Source organism: Diospyros lotus, chromosome 12 (genome assembly GCF_014633365.1).
Source record: "Diospyros lotus cultivar Yz01 chromosome 12, ASM1463336v1, whole genome shotgun sequence".
NCBI classification, from domain to species: domain Eukaryota; kingdom Viridiplantae; phylum Streptophyta; class Magnoliopsida; order Ericales; family Ebenaceae; genus Diospyros; species Diospyros lotus.
The window spans coordinates 16,818,527-16,840,216 of NC_068349.1; the positions used below are offsets into that span (position 1 = coordinate 16,818,527).

Consider the following 21,690-nt stretch of genomic DNA (forward strand, 5'->3'; position numbering starts at 1 on the left):
TGATCTAATAAGAAAATTTATCATTTGAAATAAAAAGTTCATAAGTCAATGATACCAATTTCGCACTTTGGTTCATATTACTAGGGAATGTCTTTCATAATTCAATGGTACAAATTTCTAAATATAGAATCCTGTATTTTGATACATGGAGATCAGTGGTAGCTATTATTGCGCCAGAACTATTACAAGTTTAGCAAGAAAATAAAAGGTTCAGAGTATATAAAACAAGCCTTTGCTCAAGGTCAGGCAGTGGTAGAAGATACATGGTATAACGTACAGATTGGAGATGCATTCAAGTTGTCACAGTTTTGAGGGGAATGCAGTTCTACGCGACCGCTGTGATTGTAGCTTTTCTTTCACTTTAAAGAGGACCACATGTACTTCCTCGAAATGAGGTTTTGTCGCGTGCTTAGTATCTTCAATCCACTGCTGAACTTTCTTGTAAGGGTCTAATATTCGATTCTTGTCTTGCTCATCAACAATCTGAATCCAACCAGTTTTTCTTCAAAATAGGACCTCAATATAATTCTCAAGAACTCAGTAATGAAGTACTAAAAATAAGTTAGATCCATCATAAACAAGGTCTTTTTCACTAGAACCTTTGGCACAGGAGGACATGCGAGGTTCACTTGATGAAAACATACTGGCATTCAACAGAAGAGGGGAAGATGAAAAATAAATAAATAGATAAATAAATAAAAGCCTATGATATCAGAATTCAGTATGCATCCAGTTACAATAAATTGTTAAGCTGCCACAACCATGTTACTTGTATCAAAATTAAAGGAACGAAAGAGAATTGAACATAGCTATAAGGAAGAAATAAATTAACATGCAAGTAAAATGTTCCTGAATTGAAGAACAGGATGAGCACATTAAATCTAAGTCTAAGCAAAAAGCAAAGGTTATAACATCCAGGACCACCATCTAATGATGATAATACCTCAACTGTAATTTTGTTTTCGGTGGCATCTTTCTCTGAACATTTTATTCCTTAAGAGTTAAATCCTTTTCGGGTTTCCCTTTTGGCTAGGCAACCTCAGAGAAGACAAGCTTTCAGGTTCTTTTAGAAATATGCATTCACAAATAAACACATACTATCTATACCAACATAGATTGATATTTTCACCTCTAGTTGCATAAGTTCACAAACTAAGCTGAGATCTGCTATGGATGGTTGGGAGCTTCCCAGCAAAAACCTGCCAGTCCCCTTGAGCCAAATGGACTCGATCTTTCCAAGTGATGCAGACAACATTTTCTCGCCTTCAGCAGCTGCTTGTGGATTCAATTGCAGACCAAGCACAGGTGCAAGTGTAGAGTTGATAATGTATGTAACTGAGAAGGAAAAATCAACAGAGTAGAACATGGAGCTTCAAACACTAAAAAAGGAAAAAAAAGCATTGCACATCTACAGAAATTTGTCAACGAAGAGTATAACAATGTAAACTTTTAATACAGGGACAGTAGCACATGTAAAAGAGGAAACAAGTACATCCTAACTAATGGTCCACCACAGTTTCCTTTTTTTTTTTTCCCTTTTAAATTGGAAGTAGGGAGGAGGGGTGAGAAATTGGGGATATTTCTTGCTGATTCATGCAAAACAAAGTTTGAAGAGTTGGAAATTTGATGATATCAACCCTCCAATACAAAGAAGGGATTAGGTGGTAGAAGTATAATCTTAAGGAATAGGACATCCAGTGGTAAGAACTTAGAAGATGAATTGGTCCTTTAACAGAATGGCTTTTGGCACTACTCACATGCAAAGAACTCTGTACATTAACATTGAACAGCTTTCAGAATATAAATAGAGAGACACCTGCACCACGCCGTAGATTAGAATGATGCCAATCCAATACTGAGTCGATCTTTGCTCTTTTGAATATATCAGATGGATACCTTTAAGAATGAACAGGAGATATTTTGATAAGAACAAGCCTGTAGAATATGACTATTGGAATGTGAGATGTAACGGCTTTATGTTTTTTTATAAGTAATAATGATATTATAACACCAAGTTAAGGGGCTTATCAAGAACTGCAAAAATATGGAATACTTTAGGAAAAATCCTCACTTATCCACAAAAATAGGAAATATAGTTCGATTTAGACGATCGACGATTGAATAAACTAGCATAGTTGCATTCTAGTAGCACAGATATGGGTGTGGGGATATGGGATATGTAAATGACTTGACAATGACATTGACTCTTAAGACATGTTAATTTTCAAAAAGACTAGGATTTGACATGGCAGGACTAGACAAAAACTAATTATAAATTATGACTACTTCTTCATTTTATCAATTAGAAATGCATTTATTTTTACTATTCACAATATCAAAATAGTAAGAATATTCAAAATAATAGGAAAATGCACGTAAGCAGTCCCTATACATATCTAGTCTACACACAATCAAGTTCATATTCCTACTGTTTTTATTTTCAATTCATCTTTAATTTATCCTTTTTATATGCATTTCTAAATTGCTTAAGCAATAGATATACCTTTTCTCATTATGGATATGTGCATCCTCAAGTGTTTGATTCTAAAAAATAAAAAATGAAAGGACAATTTCAATGGATGTCCAATTCGTATTAGAAGTTTTTAATGAGCGATGTTCTCCAACACAGTGTCAGCTTCTTATTCTTGTTTCTTAGAGAATGCTCTATAATTCCTCTCCTTCCACAAACCAACAACATGAAAGAGGTAGAGGGGGCTCATAAGCCCCATGCAGCTTAGCTATGACCTAGAAAACTTGTAGCCATGAGAATAACACATCCTAAACTGGGCTAGCATCACTGACTGAAGGTCTGAATGTTAAATATAACATAGAGCTCCTTGGATAAAGATTTCCATTTTGCTTATATATGAAACATCAACCCAACATAAAATCCCCCATTGTAAGGATTGGATGTAAGAACACCCAAAGAATGAATCCAGATAGGAAAGGTCATTGGGCAAGGGCCATAGATCTCCAAATTGTGTTCCATGGAAACCTCCTCCTCTAATCACAAAGATCTTTGACAAAAATCTTAATAGATGTCTTATCTGCCTAGTATCTCCCTCCACCCAAGAATGATCATACAGCATGCTAAAAATACTATTGAGAAGACTATTTCCCAACTTGGACGCAATGCTAAAAATTCAAATGATGCCCTAAGAGTTGGACAGAAAAAAAGAACCTCAACTGCGCAACTTATCCCAAGCCAATTGGAATAAGTCCAAAGAAATACCATAAGAAGACTGCACAACTATCACACTAAATCTAATCCTATAACCTAAACCAATTTTGATGAAACTACAGCGAAAAACCTCCTTTCTGATCGACACAACATCCTCAGTCTAAGAGCATCAACATTTCTACGTGGGCACAATACCATGTCGGAAACTTATATGACAAACATCCAAATATGTGTCAGACACTCATCTATTTTGTGTTACCATTTAATAAGTTTTTATAATTGAACATTTGAACAATAATAGGATGATAGCATCCAAAGTAAAAACATATGTGCCCATTAATTAATTATTTGGACCTAAATTATAAGTTTAAAAGAGTAAGTTGGGATATCAATCACAAAAAAAAAAAAAAAAAAAAAAACACAAAGGGAATTCATATTAGTTTGTTCTCTTCTATACTTTTTAAATTTAAGATATGTACAGCATAGAATTTTCATTCTGTTCATAATTGGGCTTTCTTAAACATATATCTAAAATTTTTGTTCACACTTTTTTCCTATATTGTAGAATATTATTGATATTTTGATACAACAATTATACATTGTATGTAAAGAAAAGAGTTATTGAATTAATCTATATTTAATATATTGGCGTCTCTTGTCCTGTCATGTCCTGCCATTATTTTAAATTGTTGTGTCAGGATATCCATGTTATATTGTTTTGTATCTATGTCCTGCGTATGTGTTATATATGTGCTTATTAGTCTTAGCACAACCCAAATCCTTCCAAGGACTTGATACTTCCCAATGGACGCACCTATGTCACCCACACTTATAACCAAAACTGCAGTCTTAAAACAGATGCTCTCTATAAAGAATCTCCACAACCAGTTCCTTTAAAGGCATATATTGAAAAGCCCAAACTTCCTAATGCTCAACCCCACTGAAGCAGCTAGACAACGGTAGACACTGTCCTAGCTCATCAAATGATACTTGGCTCATTCCCAAGACAATCCTAGAAAAGATCCTGCTAAAACTTCTTCAGCATGTTGTACATGAATACAGGTAAAGTAAAAAGAAACATGATATCCAGGCCAAAAATAAAAAAAATGATTTAAGTAGGAAACGACCAGGCTGTTAATCAAAGTAACCCTACCCTGTTTGACAAGTATTGGCCTCCCATAAGAATAAACTATTCTCAAACCTTTCCAGTTTACAATGCCAAACGGCCTTAGCTGTATAAAGTAGATCCCAGAAGCATGCCTACATAACATGAGCATGGATCCAAACCTATACCCTAGAGGTCTTCCTGCACTAGATACTACAATCCATATGAATATCAAGACTTTCTCTACTCCTCACTCCAAAACCAAAAATCTAGCTCTCTCTGTCGATTCTATAGCATTAGACATTGCTTCCATCAGAAACATGATCAGAAATCAAGGTAGGGAATCTACTTGCCTTAACCCCTTAGAGATATCAAAGAAAGAACCTCAAGACCCCGGCCAAAACAGAAAATCTAGGACAAGATTTACAAATTTGAATCCTATTCTTCAATCACAAAGCCCATTGTATCCATAACATGCACTAAAAAACCCTAACATGCCATCAAGAACCAAAAGCATCCTACCCCAAAAGCATTTTGTGACCTCAAAATAGAATTTCAATCACATCCTTCAACCTCATGGATAGAATTCTTAGCACTGCCTTTTTTTTTTTTCGGCAGCAACAGAGTAAACAATGTGGTCCAGCTTCCCCCTGACCAACGAAAACTCAAAGACCTTCCAGACATATACCATGGTCTCACAACTTAAATAATGATTTTGAAAGAAGTGCATAGAGAATCCATCAGGGCCATAGGCCTCATTCACTCTCAAACCATTTAGAGCCCCCAAGAAAAAACCTCCTCAATAAGGATCTCTCAGGATGCCTGTTTTGAATAGAAAAACAAACCACAAGTCATTCCTGGGAAAGTCATAAATACCAACCTCCAAGACACCACCTTGCTATAAATGATCATCACAATTAGGAACAACAGATTGTACACCAATTCTGTTCAAACTTTGAATCTCTAGACAAACTCCATCCAGCTCTCAAAAGTTCATTTGACTCTGCTACATTTTGAACTTTCACCAACACAACTTATGGCAACCAATCTAGCAAGAGTGGCATCACCGTCAAGTGCCCAAGAGATGTCCAGACAATGAGTCATTGACTCCTTTGTGGTTGACAAGTAACAACATAGCTCCTATCCAAAACTAAGATACCACTACACACCCAATCTCTATTCATATAGCAAACTCAAATGTCAAGCCACACCCCCAATATTAAAGATGTCGGAACCTTATTGCCTTTTCTAGACACACTTAGCCTAGCCCATCAAAGGTGATGTAAATTTCTTCTTCCAGTCCAAGAAAGCCCCCGAGGAACTCGCTAATAGCCCTAAAAAGTAACTCTAAAGCCCTAATTTCCAACTACTTCCAGCAACTGCTCTAGGCTAAACTAGGAGTAGGAGTGTATAGGATCATCAAACTAAGTGGATTTTGTGATCAACAAAAAGACCAGTGGCCATTCCTTCAGCTAGAAGCTTCCTTCTCCAAGAGCAATTAACCATTTATTCAACTCCATATTGATTTTTAACATTCAATTGACACTGACCAGTGCTTGTTAAGCCAGATATGAATCTCTGTTGTTCAAGAACCACATATCCCACCAATGCACTTTACCAATCCAACTCACTAAAAGAAAATGGATCCAGTGAGAGATTAAAGATGTTGATCTTATTAGCCAATAGAACATGATGGGAGGACACGAGAAGTCAAGGAAGCACAGCAAGAAAGAGTGATCACTCACTGTAGATGACACTGATAATGAAAATAGACACGCACTTTGGTAAATAGTGTATAGAAAATTAAAGAGATGTCACATGCAACAGGAGTGTCTTTATTATCATATTTGTCTAGCCTCTAAATTTTGGAATATGGACATTCTAAGGAGGCATTTGGTATATGAGAAGTTTTTAGATTCCTGTGAATGTTAGGTTGGGAATCTACTTTCCCATGTTTGGTACAACTTTTTTAAAAAAGAATCCTAGAAAAATAGCATTCCCAGAATTTATTTTTAATTAACTTTCCTACAAAGAGATTTCCATAGAGGGTTGGGAATCTTGGATTCCCATGGACTAGGGAAAGTTTTTAACAAATAAAAAGACTAAAATACCCCAAAGTCCTTTCACGATTATCTTCGCCATAGCATCTTGTATGTGTGCTCCTCACACGCCGCAGCCCTCACAACTTCCTTTGTTGTATACACACACACACACATATATACATAATGTGTAAAAAAATGATGTTTTTTTACTTCCTAAAAAGGTTGTGGGTCCCAATATTTTATATACTAGAAGGAATTTATCATTTTTAAACAAAAAATCAAATAAGGGTAATTTTGGAAAAATAACATGGATTCCCAGAAATGTTGCATTTAAACCAAACATAGAAATGTAAGATTCCCAAAAAAGAATACCTAACTTTCCTGAGAATGTTTAAACCTAACCAAACATAAAATTGCATAAATCCTGGGAATCAAAAATTCCAGGAATCTAAAAACTTCTCCTGTACCAAACATCTCCTAAGTGTTTAAACCATCCTATTTTCCCTTTCTATAAATCAATATGAATGAAGTGTTCATGAATCAAGAGGTTGTTCATAGAAACTATTGTTTCCAAGAACTAATTACTAGAGGTAGTTGTTAGCCATGTAGAAAATGAACACTGTATTCAAGATTCTGAAAAAAATTGAACCCAGCTTCAAGGGAAAGATCTAACAATTGGAACTAGAGGCATCTTCACATATCTTAATATTGAGGTAAGATGGCAAAAGAAGCCAAGCAAACCATGCATGATAGTGATAGGCAGCCCATTAAATTCCCCTACTAGAGACACAAGAAACAAGGGCAAAATAGGGATTGAAAAGGCCACTAGATGCATGTGCAAGCCACAAATTCAGTTAGGGGGTAGAATGGGAAGAGCGATCATGGGGGGCATGCATGGGCAAACAGATTCCGTTGAGGAGTGAGGGAGCTAACAACCTATAAATAGGGAAGCAAATAGAATAGAGGGGGGAATATTTTATTGGTGAATATTGTGGGAGAGCTTGGACCTCTCGAATGTCCATTTTTTCTTTGATTTTGTTAATTCCTAGCATTGTAATTCCCTTATATTCTCAGTAATACAAGCTAGACTATCATCAAAAGCCCATCATTCGGTATTAGAGCCAGAAATAGAGGCACTATTTGTTAGGCCAGAAGTTTATAATACGCACAGATCAGAAGAGCTTAAAATTTTTGATGGAGCAGAGGTTGGTGAGTACAGAACATCAGAAATGGCTGCTGAAGTTGATGGGCTACCAATTCAAAATCCAATATCGGCCGAGGCTGGAGAACAAGGCAGCGAATGCCCTTTCTAGGGTCAACCACTCAGCTACCCTCTTGGCTATGACTGTTCCTAGAGTGATTCAGCTTGAACAACTGGCTAAGGAAGTTGAGGCAGACTTAGGATTGCAGAAATTAATACAAGAAATCTGACGTAATCCCTCGGCCAAACCCGACTATCAGTGGGTCAGCAACCAGCTCCTGTTCAAGGGTAGATTATATTTACCTTAGGGATCCACTTTGATCCCTATATTGCTCCAAGAGGGACACGACAGGAGCTCAGGTGGACATTCGTGGTTCCTAAAGACATACAAGAGAATAGCAGCCAATGTGTATTGGGTCGAAATGAAGAGGGATATTCACCGCTACGTTAGTTAATGTGCCATTTGCCAACAACATAAATATCAAGCCTTATCACCAGGGGGTGCCTTTTGCAGCCACTTCCAATTCCAGATTGGGTGTGGGAAGATGTGGCTATGGATTTTATTGAAGATTTGCCTAGGTCCGGTAATATGGATACGATATTGGTCGTGGTAGACAGATTGAGCAAGTATGGCCACTTCATAGGACTCAAGCATCCCTTTAATGCCAGCAGTGTGGCTGCACTTTTCGTGAAGGAAGTGATACGCCAACATGGGGTGCCCCAGTCCATTGTGTCTGACAGGGACAAAGTTTTTATGAGCCACTTTTGAAAAGAGTTATTCCGCCTCCAAGGCACTAAGTTTTGCCAAAATATAGCTTACCACCTCCAATCAGACGGGCAGTCAGAGGTACTTAATCGAACGCTGGAAATGTACCTATAATATTTTGTGCCTATAAAACCGAAGGCTTGGTTTAGTTGGCTGTCATGGGCGGAGTTGTGGTATGATACGTCTTACCATATGGTGTCTAAGATCACTCCATTTCAGGTGGTTTATGGGGGCGAACCCCTAGTGTTATTGAGATTCGAAAGGGGTTTTACCCCGGTATCAATGATGGAGCAGCAACTAGTGGAAAGGGTTGAAGAAGGGGGCTGATTTAAAACAAAGGGATGTTCAGTTTGACATTGGTGACCTAGTCTACTTGAAAATCCGGCCTTATCGCCATAGGTTGCTAGCTTCCCGTCCTAATGAAAAGTTGGCACCACAGTTTTACGATCTGTTTGCTATTGAGAAGAAGATTGGACAAGTTGCTTACAAGCTTGCCCTGCCCGCAACTTGCAACATTCATCTAGTCTTCCATGTGTCCCAATTGTGCAAAGCCAACGGGGCACTGCAAGCACTCACTGATATATTGAGCCAACTCAGTGAGGAACTATTGATGCTAGTAGAACCAGAGGCAGTACTTGGAGTAAGACTAGGGATTGGTAATAACCTACGAGGCTTGGATGCACTCATACAGTGGAAGGGGCTGCTACCTTTGAAAGCCACTTGGGAACCCTACAACATGCTCCAGCACCAGTTCCCTGCTTTTCACCTTGAGGAAAAGGTGAGTTCGGGGGGGGGGGGGGGGGGGGGGGGTATTGATAGGCAGCCCATTAAATTCCGCTACCAAAGACACAAGAAACAAGGGCAGAATAGGGATTGAAAAGGCCACTGGGTGCATGTGCAAGCTACAAATTCAGTTAAGGGGTAGAATGGAAAGAGTGATCATGAGGGGCATGTGCGGGCAAACAGATTCCGTTGAGGAGGAGTGGGGGAGCTAACAATCTATAAATAGGGAAGCAAATAGAATAGAGGGGGGAATGTTTTATTGGTGAATATTGTGGAAGAGATTAGACCTCACAAATGTCCATTTTTTCTTTGATTTTGTTAATTCCCAGCATTGTAATTCCCTTCTATTCTCAGCAATACAAGCTAGACTATCATCAGAAGCCCATCAGACAGATGGAATGAGGGGTATGGGTTACCGTATCATGTACCAATTGCTACTTAAATACAATATGAAATACTAAAGTAAAATAGGTAGGTCCTAATATGCAGACTAATGAAAAATATAAAATACTCACCAATGATCTGCAACTCCAGGAAACACGCCAGCTATATACCGGAGAATTGCATGGCTGCAAATCACATCAAAACTCTTAAGATGGTGAAAAGAAAAATATACAGCAGAGTACTGGAAGAACGCAATAGATTGAACACCATTATTCCCAATATTCTGTAGATGAAACAGTGACAATAGACAGATGTAGTTGAGAATTTATATGTGAAAAAAGAATACTACAGTAGGCCCAAAAAAAAAAAAAACTGCTGCTTATATGTATGCTCTGCAGGCTCCATGTGCTTCTTATAATCTTCTCTATTGAAATTCATAAGCTTTTAATCTCTATCAAGTAGCTGTACGACCCTGATTTATATGATGTCACTGCCCTTGGTAGAAACAATAAACTTCCCTTGACTCGATGAGATTCAAGGGATCAAACAGGGAAAATTAGAAAGAGAGAAGAGAAAGAACAGTGAGAGAAGAGAGAAAAGAGGGAGACCAGAGGGAGAGAATAGGATAGTTCTGTATTCTGAATTTGCATGCCCTCTCCTATGGAATAGGAAGAGTACATATAGTCGCTTGGCATGGGCGTGGATGCAGCAAATCATCCCCCTTCCAGCAGTTACAACAAACTCTTTTGTCCTATTCTATGGCCTTACACGTAGCCCCCCTACTCTAATAGAATTGCCAACTGAAAATACAACAATTACAATAAAGAAAATACAGTCTAGCATAACAAGAAAACAATTAAACACTGAACAACAAAAATTTAAAATAGCTTAGCCATGACAATTTCCCCTCCCTTAGAAACGTTTCTTGTACTCAAGAAATGCTAAGGAGGCTCGCAGCCCTTGGAAAACGCTAGAGTTGGCTCGGTAGATAGTCCCAGGTGTTGTCCTTGGTGTCTCTATGCTCCCATTTCACCAATACCTAGATGAGGGGAATCCCTTGATTGTATACAACTCTCTTGTCCACAATAGCTTCTAGCTCCATCCGGACTTCCTTCTCCTTAGGTAGTGTAGGCAAAATTGGGTTGACTTGCTCAGCTCCAGTTGATCTCTTTAAAAGAGACACATGGAAAATCGGATGTATTTGGGTGCCTTTGGGTAATTTGAGCTTGTAAGCCACCTTACCTATTTTATCTGTTATGCTGAACGGACCAAAATACTTGGGGGTTAACTTGGATATTGGTCTTTGACTGATGGCCTTCAAGTGTGGGTACCTTAACCTTAAATACACCTTTTCTCCCACCTTCAATTCATGGTCACTTCTTTTCTTGCATACGTGTTGCTTCATTTGATTCCGGGCTAAGGCCAACTCCTGCTTTAATTGTCGCAAGACTACCCTCCTTTGTTGTAGATACTCCTCCACTGACATTTTTGTACCATGCCCTCCTGTGGCAGGTAACAGTGGGGGTTTGTATCCATACAGTGCCTAAAATGGGGATAGTTTTAGGGATGTGTGATAAGTAGAATTATATCACCATTGTGCCAAGGCTAACCACTGATGCCAGTTCTTGGACTGCTGGATACACATGCACCGTAGGTAGGTTTCCAACACCTGATTAGCCTTCTCGGTTTGCCCATCCGTTTAAGGGTAATAGGCCGTTGACATGTTGAGTTTAACTCCCATGGATCCCATAAGCTCCTGCCAAAAATGACTTGTAAACACCTTGTCACGGTCTGATATAATGGTCCCTGGCACCCCATGCTATGACACCACCCTGTCCATAAATATCCTCGCTATTTCCTTGGCTATATAAGGGTGGGTCAACCCTATAAACTGAGCAAACTTTGTGAACTTGTCCACCACAACCATAATACTGTCCCTCCCTTCTGATTTGGGAAGACCCTCGATAAAATCCATCGACACACTAATCCAAACTTGATCAAGTATTGGTAGGGGTTGTAGGAGCCCAAGGTAAGCCACATTCTTCAGTTTACATCTCTTGCATATGTCACATGCTAGCACGAAGTTCCTTACATCCATTTTCTTTTTTGGTCAATAGAATAATTGTTTAACCCTGAGGTAGGTATTTTGGATTCTAGAATGTCCCCCTACTAGCGATTCATGCGAGGACTGTAAGACTTTCTGGTTAAGGTCTCCTTTACCCCCTATGACAATCCTACCCTTGAACCTCAACATCCCTTCGGTTAGAGTGTAACTTCTAGCCTCATAAGGTTAAACCACTAGCCTTTCTATTAGCTCCCTTATCTGATCATCGTTGGCATAGCTATCAATAACTTCTTGACACCACTCCAACACCACCGTAGTAATGGCTGCCACACTACCATCCTCTTAACACCTTGATAATGCATCAGCAGCTACATTCTCTTTGCCTCGCCTATATTGTATTGAATAATCAAGTCCCATTAACTTGGCAATACCCCTTTTTGGCAATTGAGTTTGTAACTTCTGTTGTAGTAAAAATTTGAGACTTTCATGATTTGTTTTAATGATAAATCTACCTCATTCTAAGTAACACCGCCACTTTTCCACAGACATTAACACTGTTGGGAATTCTTTCTCGTAAATGCTCAACCCCAAGTGCCTCGTGCTTAAGGCCTGGCTCAAGAATGCTAGTAGCCTCCCTTTTTGCACTAGGATTGCCCCTATGCCCACTCCACAAGCGTCAGTCTTCAATACAAAGGGTTCACTGAAGTATGGTAATCTTAAAGTTAGCACTGTACTCATTGCTTCTTTAAGCTTTTGAAAGGCTTCTTCAGCCTCCTCCCCCCATTTGAAGTTTTCCTTCTTCAAGAGATTAGTTAGTGGTCTACTTATGACTCCATATCCCTTAACAAATCTTCTACAATAGCTGGTTAGGCCAAGGAACCCCCTTAAAGCCTTCAAGGTTGTGGGTTTGGGCCAACTGACCATGGCTTCCACTTTCCTTAGGTCTGTTCTAACTCCCTCTCCAGATATTATGTGGCCCAAATATTCCACCTGATCTTGGCCAAAGGAACACTTAGACCTTTTGATGAAAAGCTAGTTAGATTTGAGGACTTCTAGGGTGGTTCTCAAATGGGATAAATGTTGTTTTAGATTTGGGCTACAAATAAGAATGTCATCAAAGAATACTAGTATGAATTTTCTCAAATAAAGCTCAAATACTCGATTCATAAGAGATTGGAAGGTAGCTGGGGCATTGGTGAGTCCAAAGGGCATCACCAAAAATTCAAAGTGTCCATGATGGGTTCTAAAAGCAATTTTATGGACATCTTCAGGTTTCATTTTCATTTGGTGATAGCCTGATCTAAGGTCTAGGCTAGAAAAAATTGTGGCATTATGCAACTCATCCATTAGATCTTCTACCAATGGGATAGGGAATTTGTCTTTTATCGTTAAGGCATTTAATTACTGGTAATCTACACAAAAACGCAAGGAACCATCCTTCTTCTTGACTAGAAGGACTGGTGAGGCAAAAGGACTGTGGTTGGGTCTTATGAAGGATTGGTTTAGCATCTCCCTTACCATTCTTTCAATTTCTGTTTTCTGAGTGGGAGAGTATCGGTAGGTCCTGATGTTTACGGGTTCGGAATCGGGGGTTGATAGAATGGTCTAAGTTACAAGTGGGAGGTAGGGTATTAGGCTCAGCAAATAAGTCCTCAAATTCAACTAACAATTTATCAATAAGGTGGTTAGAGTATACATGACCAATTTTCCCGTTGTTGATTGACAAAGTTAGTTCCCCACGTATCATTTTCCCAAGTCCTCCCTCCACTGCCACAATCGAAAACAATTGAGTCAGCTTGCTTCATTTGCTCCTAATGGCTTTATGCAAACCCTTCCCTATTATCATCTTACAGGTACCGGTTTCCCTTCCCCCTTTTAGGGTCATTCTTTTCCCTCATTTTTCGAATGACACCTCCATCCGATTAAAGTCGAAACTGATGGGGCTTCCCCTTTTCATCCAGTCAACCCCTAAGACCATGTCACACCCTCCCAATTACAGTAGCTTGAGATCTGCTTCAAATTCCTCTCCTTGCATCTCCCAATTGAATCCATGGCAAGCTGAATCACTCAACACCCTTCCCCCATTAGCTACTGTTACACTCAAGGGTTGAGTATCCGAGAGTGGACACCTCAATCTTCTTGCAGTGCCTTCATCAAGGAAGTTGTGAGTGCTTCCACTATCTATCACAATCATTAGACTCTTATCCTTCACCTTCCCTTCTACTTTGATTATTTTGTTGTTGGTCACCCCTTTCAACGCATGGAGTGAGATTTCACTATTGTCTTCCTTTCCAAACTCCTCACGCTCTTCAGTTCCTTCTCCTCCTTCCATTCCCTGCTCTGAGTCACCTTCTAATAGGAGAATCTATCACCTACATTGGTGCCCAACGAAATACTTATCCTCGCATCTAAAACACAACTCGGGCTGCCTCCTCTGATCACTGAATTTCCCATTCGAGTGGGGTACCCCCGATTGTCTAGCCCCTGAGTTGCTCCCTACCCACTCACAGTTTGATCCCTTCCCCCCTTGATGGGAGGTTCCCATGGTCATAGCCCTATTTTGCTGCCTCTGCTTCTTTATCAAGGCCTCAACTACCATCTCCTGACTGTTCGAGGCCTATCTTAACCATAGGCCTTAGGTCATCACTTAAGCCACTCAAGAAGCTGGACACGAAATAAGCCTCAGAGAGATGAGGGTCACAGTTGCTCATAAGAGATCTAAGCTCCTCAAATCTCTTTAAGTAGGTCTTCAATTCTCCCACTTGTCTGAGTTTATTGAACTCTTCAACAATGTCGGACATGCTCCTTTCCCTAAACCACTCACATAGTTTCTCAGCAAACTCTCCCCAGGTAGGATGATCCCTCACACTAGTCCATCCTTGATACCAGGCATCCACTACGTCATCAAAATAAGCAACAACTAAGGACACTCTTCTCCCTTCTGGGATATCATACCATTCGAATATTCTTTCATACTTCCTTACCCACTATCATGTACCTAGGAGTATAGGAGGGTCAATGTTGTAATAGGAATATAATAAAAGGGATAATCTTGTAATAGGTTTATAATAACTGTTAGGATATATTGTTAGCAAGTGATTAGGTTGTTAGAAGGCAATGACGCCTATATAAGGCTGTTGTTAGGAGTTTGTTGGCATGCTTGAATTGAATGAAAGAAACTCTAATTCTCTCCCTAACATTTCTCTCCATTCTCCCTCAAGTTCCTTCCCCTTTCTCTCAATATCTCTCCTTCTTTCTACTGATTTCCCCCCTCCTACAATTCTGATTTCTTCTCCCAATTCCTATCACAACCCTAACTAACCCTAGGGTTGTGACAATTGGTATCAAAGAAGTCAATCCTTGGCTGTGATTTCAATCAATTCTAGGTTGTGACTTTAGCAATTCTTATCCGAAACTCAAAGGCCAAGTAAGCTAGGCTAATTTCCGGCAATCCGTGTTCAAATTTGAAATCAAAACAAGAAGCGTTGTTGCAGTCGAACAAGGAAGGAGAAGCAGAGCCGTGATTGTGACTTCGATTCAAGTGAATTCCAGAGTTCCGATTAATTCCAGTAAGTGGTTCCAGTGATTTTCGACTAAGGATCTGGAAGTTTTGTTATCAGTGCGTAAGATCCAAATTGTTAAGGCGTGCGATTGAGGCTAGTCCAGATTCTTGAACGATTGATGATCAACGGCAATTGCAATCATAGGCGAACAATTGGCCGACTTGGAGTGTTGGACGGTGATTGGATGTGGAATCAGGACTCAGCGGAATTGAAGATGTTGATAAACGGCAGCGAATTTTAATAAGTCTTGCTCGAAATTGGCGTGTGAAGGAGAGGCCGACGGTGATACCGAGTTGAATTTGAAGTCCAAATCAGAGTAGCGCAGCAGGTATGGGAAGCTGAGGTACAAGCGATCACGGCTTGCGGTCTGGAAGAGTTGTTTGGCTTTTCTTGGAAGCGAGCAAAAGGTTGACGCTCAGCCGCGAATTGCAGTAAGTTTGTTCGAAGTGAATGGGCAAAGCAATTTCGACAGATTTGGGAGCCAATTCATAGATTACTGCAGCCATCGATTCTCAATTCTAGAGAATTCCGTTGGTTGCATCACAATTGATCAAAGGAGACGAACAGCCCAGGTGATTCTGAATCGAAAGGTGTCATAGAGCGAGCAATTTGTAAGGGGTTGAGCTGAGCTAATTATATCACAAGAAGTTGCAAAGTCCAGCGATCGTGGCGGCGAAACAAGCCAAGCGGCTTTGGCGATACCGAATTTCTGATAACCTCTCGTTTGAATTTGAAGGTGAAAAGGAGCGAGCGAATCTCGGAGGCCAATCGGAAACGTGTTCCAGCAACTCCTAGAGCAATTCCTTAGCCTTCGGTTTATTCTTCTGGTGCAATTCCAACAATTCCAGAGAGTTAGGCATTGGAGACAGAGAAGCAACAAGGAAATTTCTGAGTAAATCTCGGAATTGATTCCGACGCAAGAGGAGGTGTCTGTCGGCTGATAATTAAAGGTGACGTGGCCAAATTGGTTCTGATTTGTTTCTAAAGGGATCAAAGATTGTCTCACAGCAGTGACGGAACCAACAAACTTCAGCTACTGTAGTCGTGATTCAAGTTTTTTTTTCTGCCATGACGAGCAAAGCCTGCATGAGACCATGGGAGCCTAACTGGCAGCAGCAGGATGCTGCATTTTTAGCTGGAGGTAGACATCAGGGGAAGTTTGGCCAGGAGCCTTATGCATGGGAAAAGAAGTTGGAGACGGAGATCAGCCAATCAGACAAGGTCACAAGAAGTGTGGTACATGAATCGAGCAAGGAATTCGGTCGGATGCTACATGAACAATTGCAGGAGTTTACAATGATACTTACTAAGAAGTATCATTACAACTTCCCTGCAGAATTCTTTGAGGATTATCATGGGAGTTTTAACAAAGAGGATTTCCTTAACATAGAGTAGCCGAAGAAGGAATACAACTACAAGTTTCTAGCAGAATTCTTTGACAACCCGAGAAGGAATGTTGCAGATGATCATTCTGAAAATTCTAACCAGAAGAGGATGGATTCCGACAACTTTTCAGCAGGAGTGAATTCTAGTAAGCTAAAAGAAGAAGATGTTGCTGATGTGGAGGAGAAAACTGTTGACAGTGAGCTTCAGAAAAATTCCAATGAACGAGACGAAGATGTGGCAGCATTGCCGACAAGGGCAAATGGTTTACTTGCTAAGGAACCTCTTCAATCCTTTGAGGGAATTGAGGCACAAACTATTGGAAAACCTTTCCCTAATGGCGATGACTTACTGTCGGGGGTGACTGATGGGGTTGACTATGTGCCCCAATCCAAGGCTGGAGATGATACTAACGATTTGGATTTTTTTGGCAGTATTGGAGAATTGGACTTGGGAAAAGATAGCTTTCCTTATTGTCATTCTGGAGGATCTATTAATTTGGGTTATGGAGAACATCCTCACGGGGAACAACCATCTCGAACTCTATTCATAAGAAACATAGACAACAATGTTGAGGACTATACGCTTCGGTCTGCTATTCAAGCACTCAGATTTAAATCTGAAGCCACTAAGATCAATCTGGTTGCCCCTATTGAAGTGCTGGTCCAAGTTATGCAATGACGATTCTTGGAATCCTAAGAATAAAGAAGAAGAAGCCTAGAAGGAGAAAGAGGGAAAAAGAGATTGAACAAAAAATGAAGGTAGGAGTGGGATGAAGAAAGAGCAGCTAAATGATAATAAGTTTCTTGGGGACAAGAAACATTTTAAGGCGGAGGGAATTGTCATGTACCTAGGAATATAGGAGGGTCAATGTTGTAATAGGAATATAATAAAGGGGATAATCTTGTAATAGGTTTATAATAACTGTTAGGATATATTGTTAGCAAGTGGTTAGATTGTTAGAAGGCAATGACGCCTATATAAGGCTGTTGTTAGGAGTTTGTTGGCATGCTTGAATTGAATGAAAGAAACTCTAATTCTCTCCCTAACATTTCTCTCCATTCTCCCTCAAGTTCCTTCCCCTTTCTCTCAATATCTCTCCCTCTTTCTACTGATTTTCCCCCTCCTACAATTCTGATTTCTTCTCCCAATTCCTATCACAACCCTAACTAACCCTAGGGTTGTGACACCCACCAACAAGGGTTATCTCCTTCAAAGATAGGAATCTCCATTCGGGGCATGGGAAACCCCGGCTATTGACGATAGCCATGTTCTCCACGACCCCTATCCGACATTGTTTCCACCTCCTCATCATGTTCCCCTCCTATGTCTGGGGTTTTTAGCCGATGTGATGTTCTATTGTTTCGTAAGAGGCTCTGTTCTATCTCTAGGAGGGAATTCCGGGGCCATACTTACCGAGTTTTGGCATGTGAACATCAACATGAATTGTTGAAATTGTGCTCCTAACTCCTCCCTCATTTGCGCCATCTCCTCCCGCAATTATATTAACGTCCCATCCAATCTTCTTTCCAACCTTTCTATAGAGCCTTCCAGCTTATGATCAATTGCCATGATCGCCTCATAGTTACGACTATTTCCCAACTCCAGCTGGTCAACTCGCCTCTGGACTTTGGACATGGACAAGTTGACTTGTTGCAGCTAAGACTCCATGTTCTTCGTGCAAGTTCCTTCTGCCATGACTTCCTAAAATCTTTAGCTGGGATCGAGCTTTGATACCAAATTGTCACTGCCCTTGGCAAAAACAATAAACTTCCCTTGACTCAATGAGATTCAAGGGATCAAGCAAGGAATATTAGAAAGAGAGAAGAGAAAGAACAGTGAAAGAAGATAGAAAATAGTGAGACGAGAGAGAGAGTTAGAGGGAGAGAATAGGATAGTTCTGTATTCTGAATTTGCATGCCCTCTCCTATGGAATAGGAAGAGTACATATAGTCGCTTGGCATGGGTGTGGATGCAGCAGATCATCCCCCTTCTAGCGGTTACAACAAACTCTTTTGTCCTATTCTATGGCCTTACACGTGGCCCCCCTACTCTAATAGAATTGTCAACTGGAAATATAGCAATTACAGTAAAGAAAATACAGTCTAGCATAACAAGAAAACAATTAAAGACTGAACAGCAAAAATTTAAAATAGCCTTAGCTGTGACATATGAATCCCTTACAAATAGTAACCAGGATGGTTGGCTTCAAAAGATACCCTTTTATGTAACTGAAACTGTAGATAGCATTTCAAGGACGCATACAGGCACACATGTACATACACGAAGTTTCCTCTTTTCCTGGTTAATTTATATTAGTTTTCCCACATTGAAACTATTTCCTATGAAGTTTGAGAAATTTTAAGATCCAATTAGAGGATAAATGCCCAATTAATAAATAAAACTGCAACACTTTTCAGGCTCTATAGATTGACCCCGTCTTCCTGATTGTCTCCAAAAGCATGTGTTTCTATTAGAAACACTATGTACTTACAAGACAGGTACTTTGCATACTGATTGAATTCATTGACAGAGTAAAAAAAACAAAAATAACTATCACAGGATCTCCACTTGGAAATAAAGAAAAATATATAGACAGCTGTGATGGATAATTTCACACAGTTAATATTCTTAAATTGGTCTCTTTATATTAAGTTTAGCACGTGTCCAACTTGCAAAGCGAGGTATCTGCATTTATCCACCAAAACAAAAAAATCGAATCCAGAAGAAGTTAAAAGAACATATTTAAGCACCTCTCGAACAGCTTAAATCTTCCATCAACTATTGCAGGCACTTGTCTCATAGGGTTTATTTCTGCAATGAAATTATCACGGAAGGGGAAAAAATTACATGGAATTACCATGATAAAAAATTATTCATAGATTCCTTCTTGTTTGGAAATCAATTACAATCATTCAACAAACCTAACTGCTAATAACACAGTGATAATCAACTTCACAAATAACTCATCCAGAGTGTTAGCAAACAATATGCTGCCAGTCTGAACAGATAAAAAAAGGCTAACCTTTAAATTCAGGAGACAATTGTTGGCGTTTAGCCAAGTCCACTTTGATTTCCTCAAAATCGATTCCGTTCATCCTTTATAAAATCAAGAAATCAGCAAATACGTATACATGCATCAGCATATATTTAACGAAAGAGAAAATAGAAATTCGGAACAGAAATTGAAGCGAGTTGGATGATGACTACTTGCAGAAGATGATAACAGCCCGAGATGGTTGTGACATACGATCGACGTAGACTTTTAGCTTCATCTTCTTCTTCTCTGTAAGAATTTTCGAATCTGGTTTCGAAGTTCGACCTGTGAGATACTATACTTTTAGGAGCAGTCTGGGCTTGAAAATTGATAAGATAGATAAGAGTGGGAGCGGGACCCAATAAGCTCAGGGGCCGGGCCGGGTACGCCAATCCATTTCACATGGGAAATTTGCTATATATATAAATATCTATATAATAAACCACAAGAGTTTTTGAAAATTTATTAAGAGAAAGACATTTTAATGATTTGGATTAATTTCTAAAGATTTGATAGTTGAGATTAAAAGTTTTTCCACCCAAAATCAGGCAACCATCTTCCACCCACAGCACAACCACCCACACACACATAAATATATATATAAACACATATTCAGATCACAGCGCAACCACCCCACATACATATATATATATAAACACATATTCACATCACAACGCAGTCACCCACCCCCACACACACATATATATATATACACATTCATATCACAGTACAGCCATCCACCAACATACATATATCTATATAATAAAACATAAGAGTTTTTGAAAATATCTCAAGAGAAAGATATTTTAATGATTTGGATCAATTTCTGAAAATTTGATGGCTGGGATTAAAGGTTTTCTAGCCCAAAATCAAGCAGCCATCTTCCACCCACAATGCAACCACCCACACACACGCATATATATATATACAATCACATCATAGCGCAACCACCCACACACACACACATATATATACACACACTCACATCTATATACACTCGACTATATACACAGGCACACACTCATATACATCTATATACACACTCACAACGCAACCGCCCACACACAATTGACTCTCTCTCTATATATACAAAGAGCAATTAGTGGGCGAGGGAGTTGAAGGCTGAATAGTGGCTGGTGGCGGACAATGCAACGGCTGGGTACGGCGGTCGGAGGCCCGACCAATGGTGGTCAAACGATTCAGCAGCAAGGTCGAACGGCAATGGCAGTCCGTGCATGCAGGGTCAAAAGGCGATGGTGGCCTGTGACGGTGAACGGCTAATGACGGTAGTAGGGCGGCGATTGAGGACGACTAGCGAAGACGGCGTTGGTCGCGGCGACGGCCGGCAGAGGCTGCACTGGCGATGGTCGATGCTATGCGTTGCGTTGCAAGAAGAAGAATCGGGAGGAAGAAGATGAATAAAGAAGGAGAAAAAAATAAAAGAAAAATGTATTTTTTAATTAATACATTATTGTGCACGGACTCCAAATTAATTAATACATTGGGTTGCATTGCTGTGCACGGAATGTATTTTTTATGTGTATTTTTACAATTGCATGTTCCATTAATTAAATGTATTTTTTATGTGTATGTATATTTATAGTTGTATTCTGTGTGTGTATGTATGTTAATGTATTGGATTAATTAAATATATTTTTTGTTTGTGCATGTATATTTATGTATTCTGTATATGTATATATATTTTTTGTGTGTAACTCCATTTCATATATTTCGTGTAACTCTTTTTTTTTTTTGTGTATGTATCACGTGTCAATCAAATTTTATGATAGAATATTTTGAGCTATGATTTATTAATTAATAAAAAATTAAATTTATCATTTAGGTTGATTGTAAAGAACTAAAAATAATCTTATTTTTTTATTTTTATAAGACGATTTTTCTATTTTTTGATTTCTTATTTCAAATTTAAAATGTCACTATTTTATATTTAAAATAACATTATTATTATAATTATCATCTATATAGTAAAGCAGAAGAATATTTAAAAATATGTAAAATATTTCAGACACATTTTAATGGCTGAGATGAATTTTAAATATATATAAATGGTTGAGATTGGCTGAGATGAATGATGTTCCCACCCATTCACTCCCTCACTCGCTGCCTCTTTCTCTCCCTTTGTCTTTCTCTCTCTCACAAATCCACTCACCCACCCCTTA

The 21,690-nt window shown here is 39.3% G+C and overlaps 1 protein-coding gene across 1 annotated transcript; it reads right to left on the reverse strand.

The window, feature by feature from the left end:
- On the reverse strand, positions 1-19,899 carry LOC127787048 (glutathione S-transferase T1-like). The gene is made up of 7 exons (XM_052314893.1): positions 19,684-19,899; positions 19,499-19,572; positions 19,227-19,287; positions 9,594-9,647; positions 1,817-1,896; positions 1,130-1,335; positions 1-483 (listed from the first exon to the last, which is right to left on the reverse strand). Exons 1-7 carry the CDS (start codon positions 19,746-19,748, stop codon positions 301-303), a joined length of 723 nt encoding a protein of 240 aa, XP_052170853.1. The 5' UTR covers positions 19,749-19,899; the 3' UTR covers positions 1-300.
- Between the last annotated feature and the right edge of the window lie 1,791 nt (positions 19,900-21,690).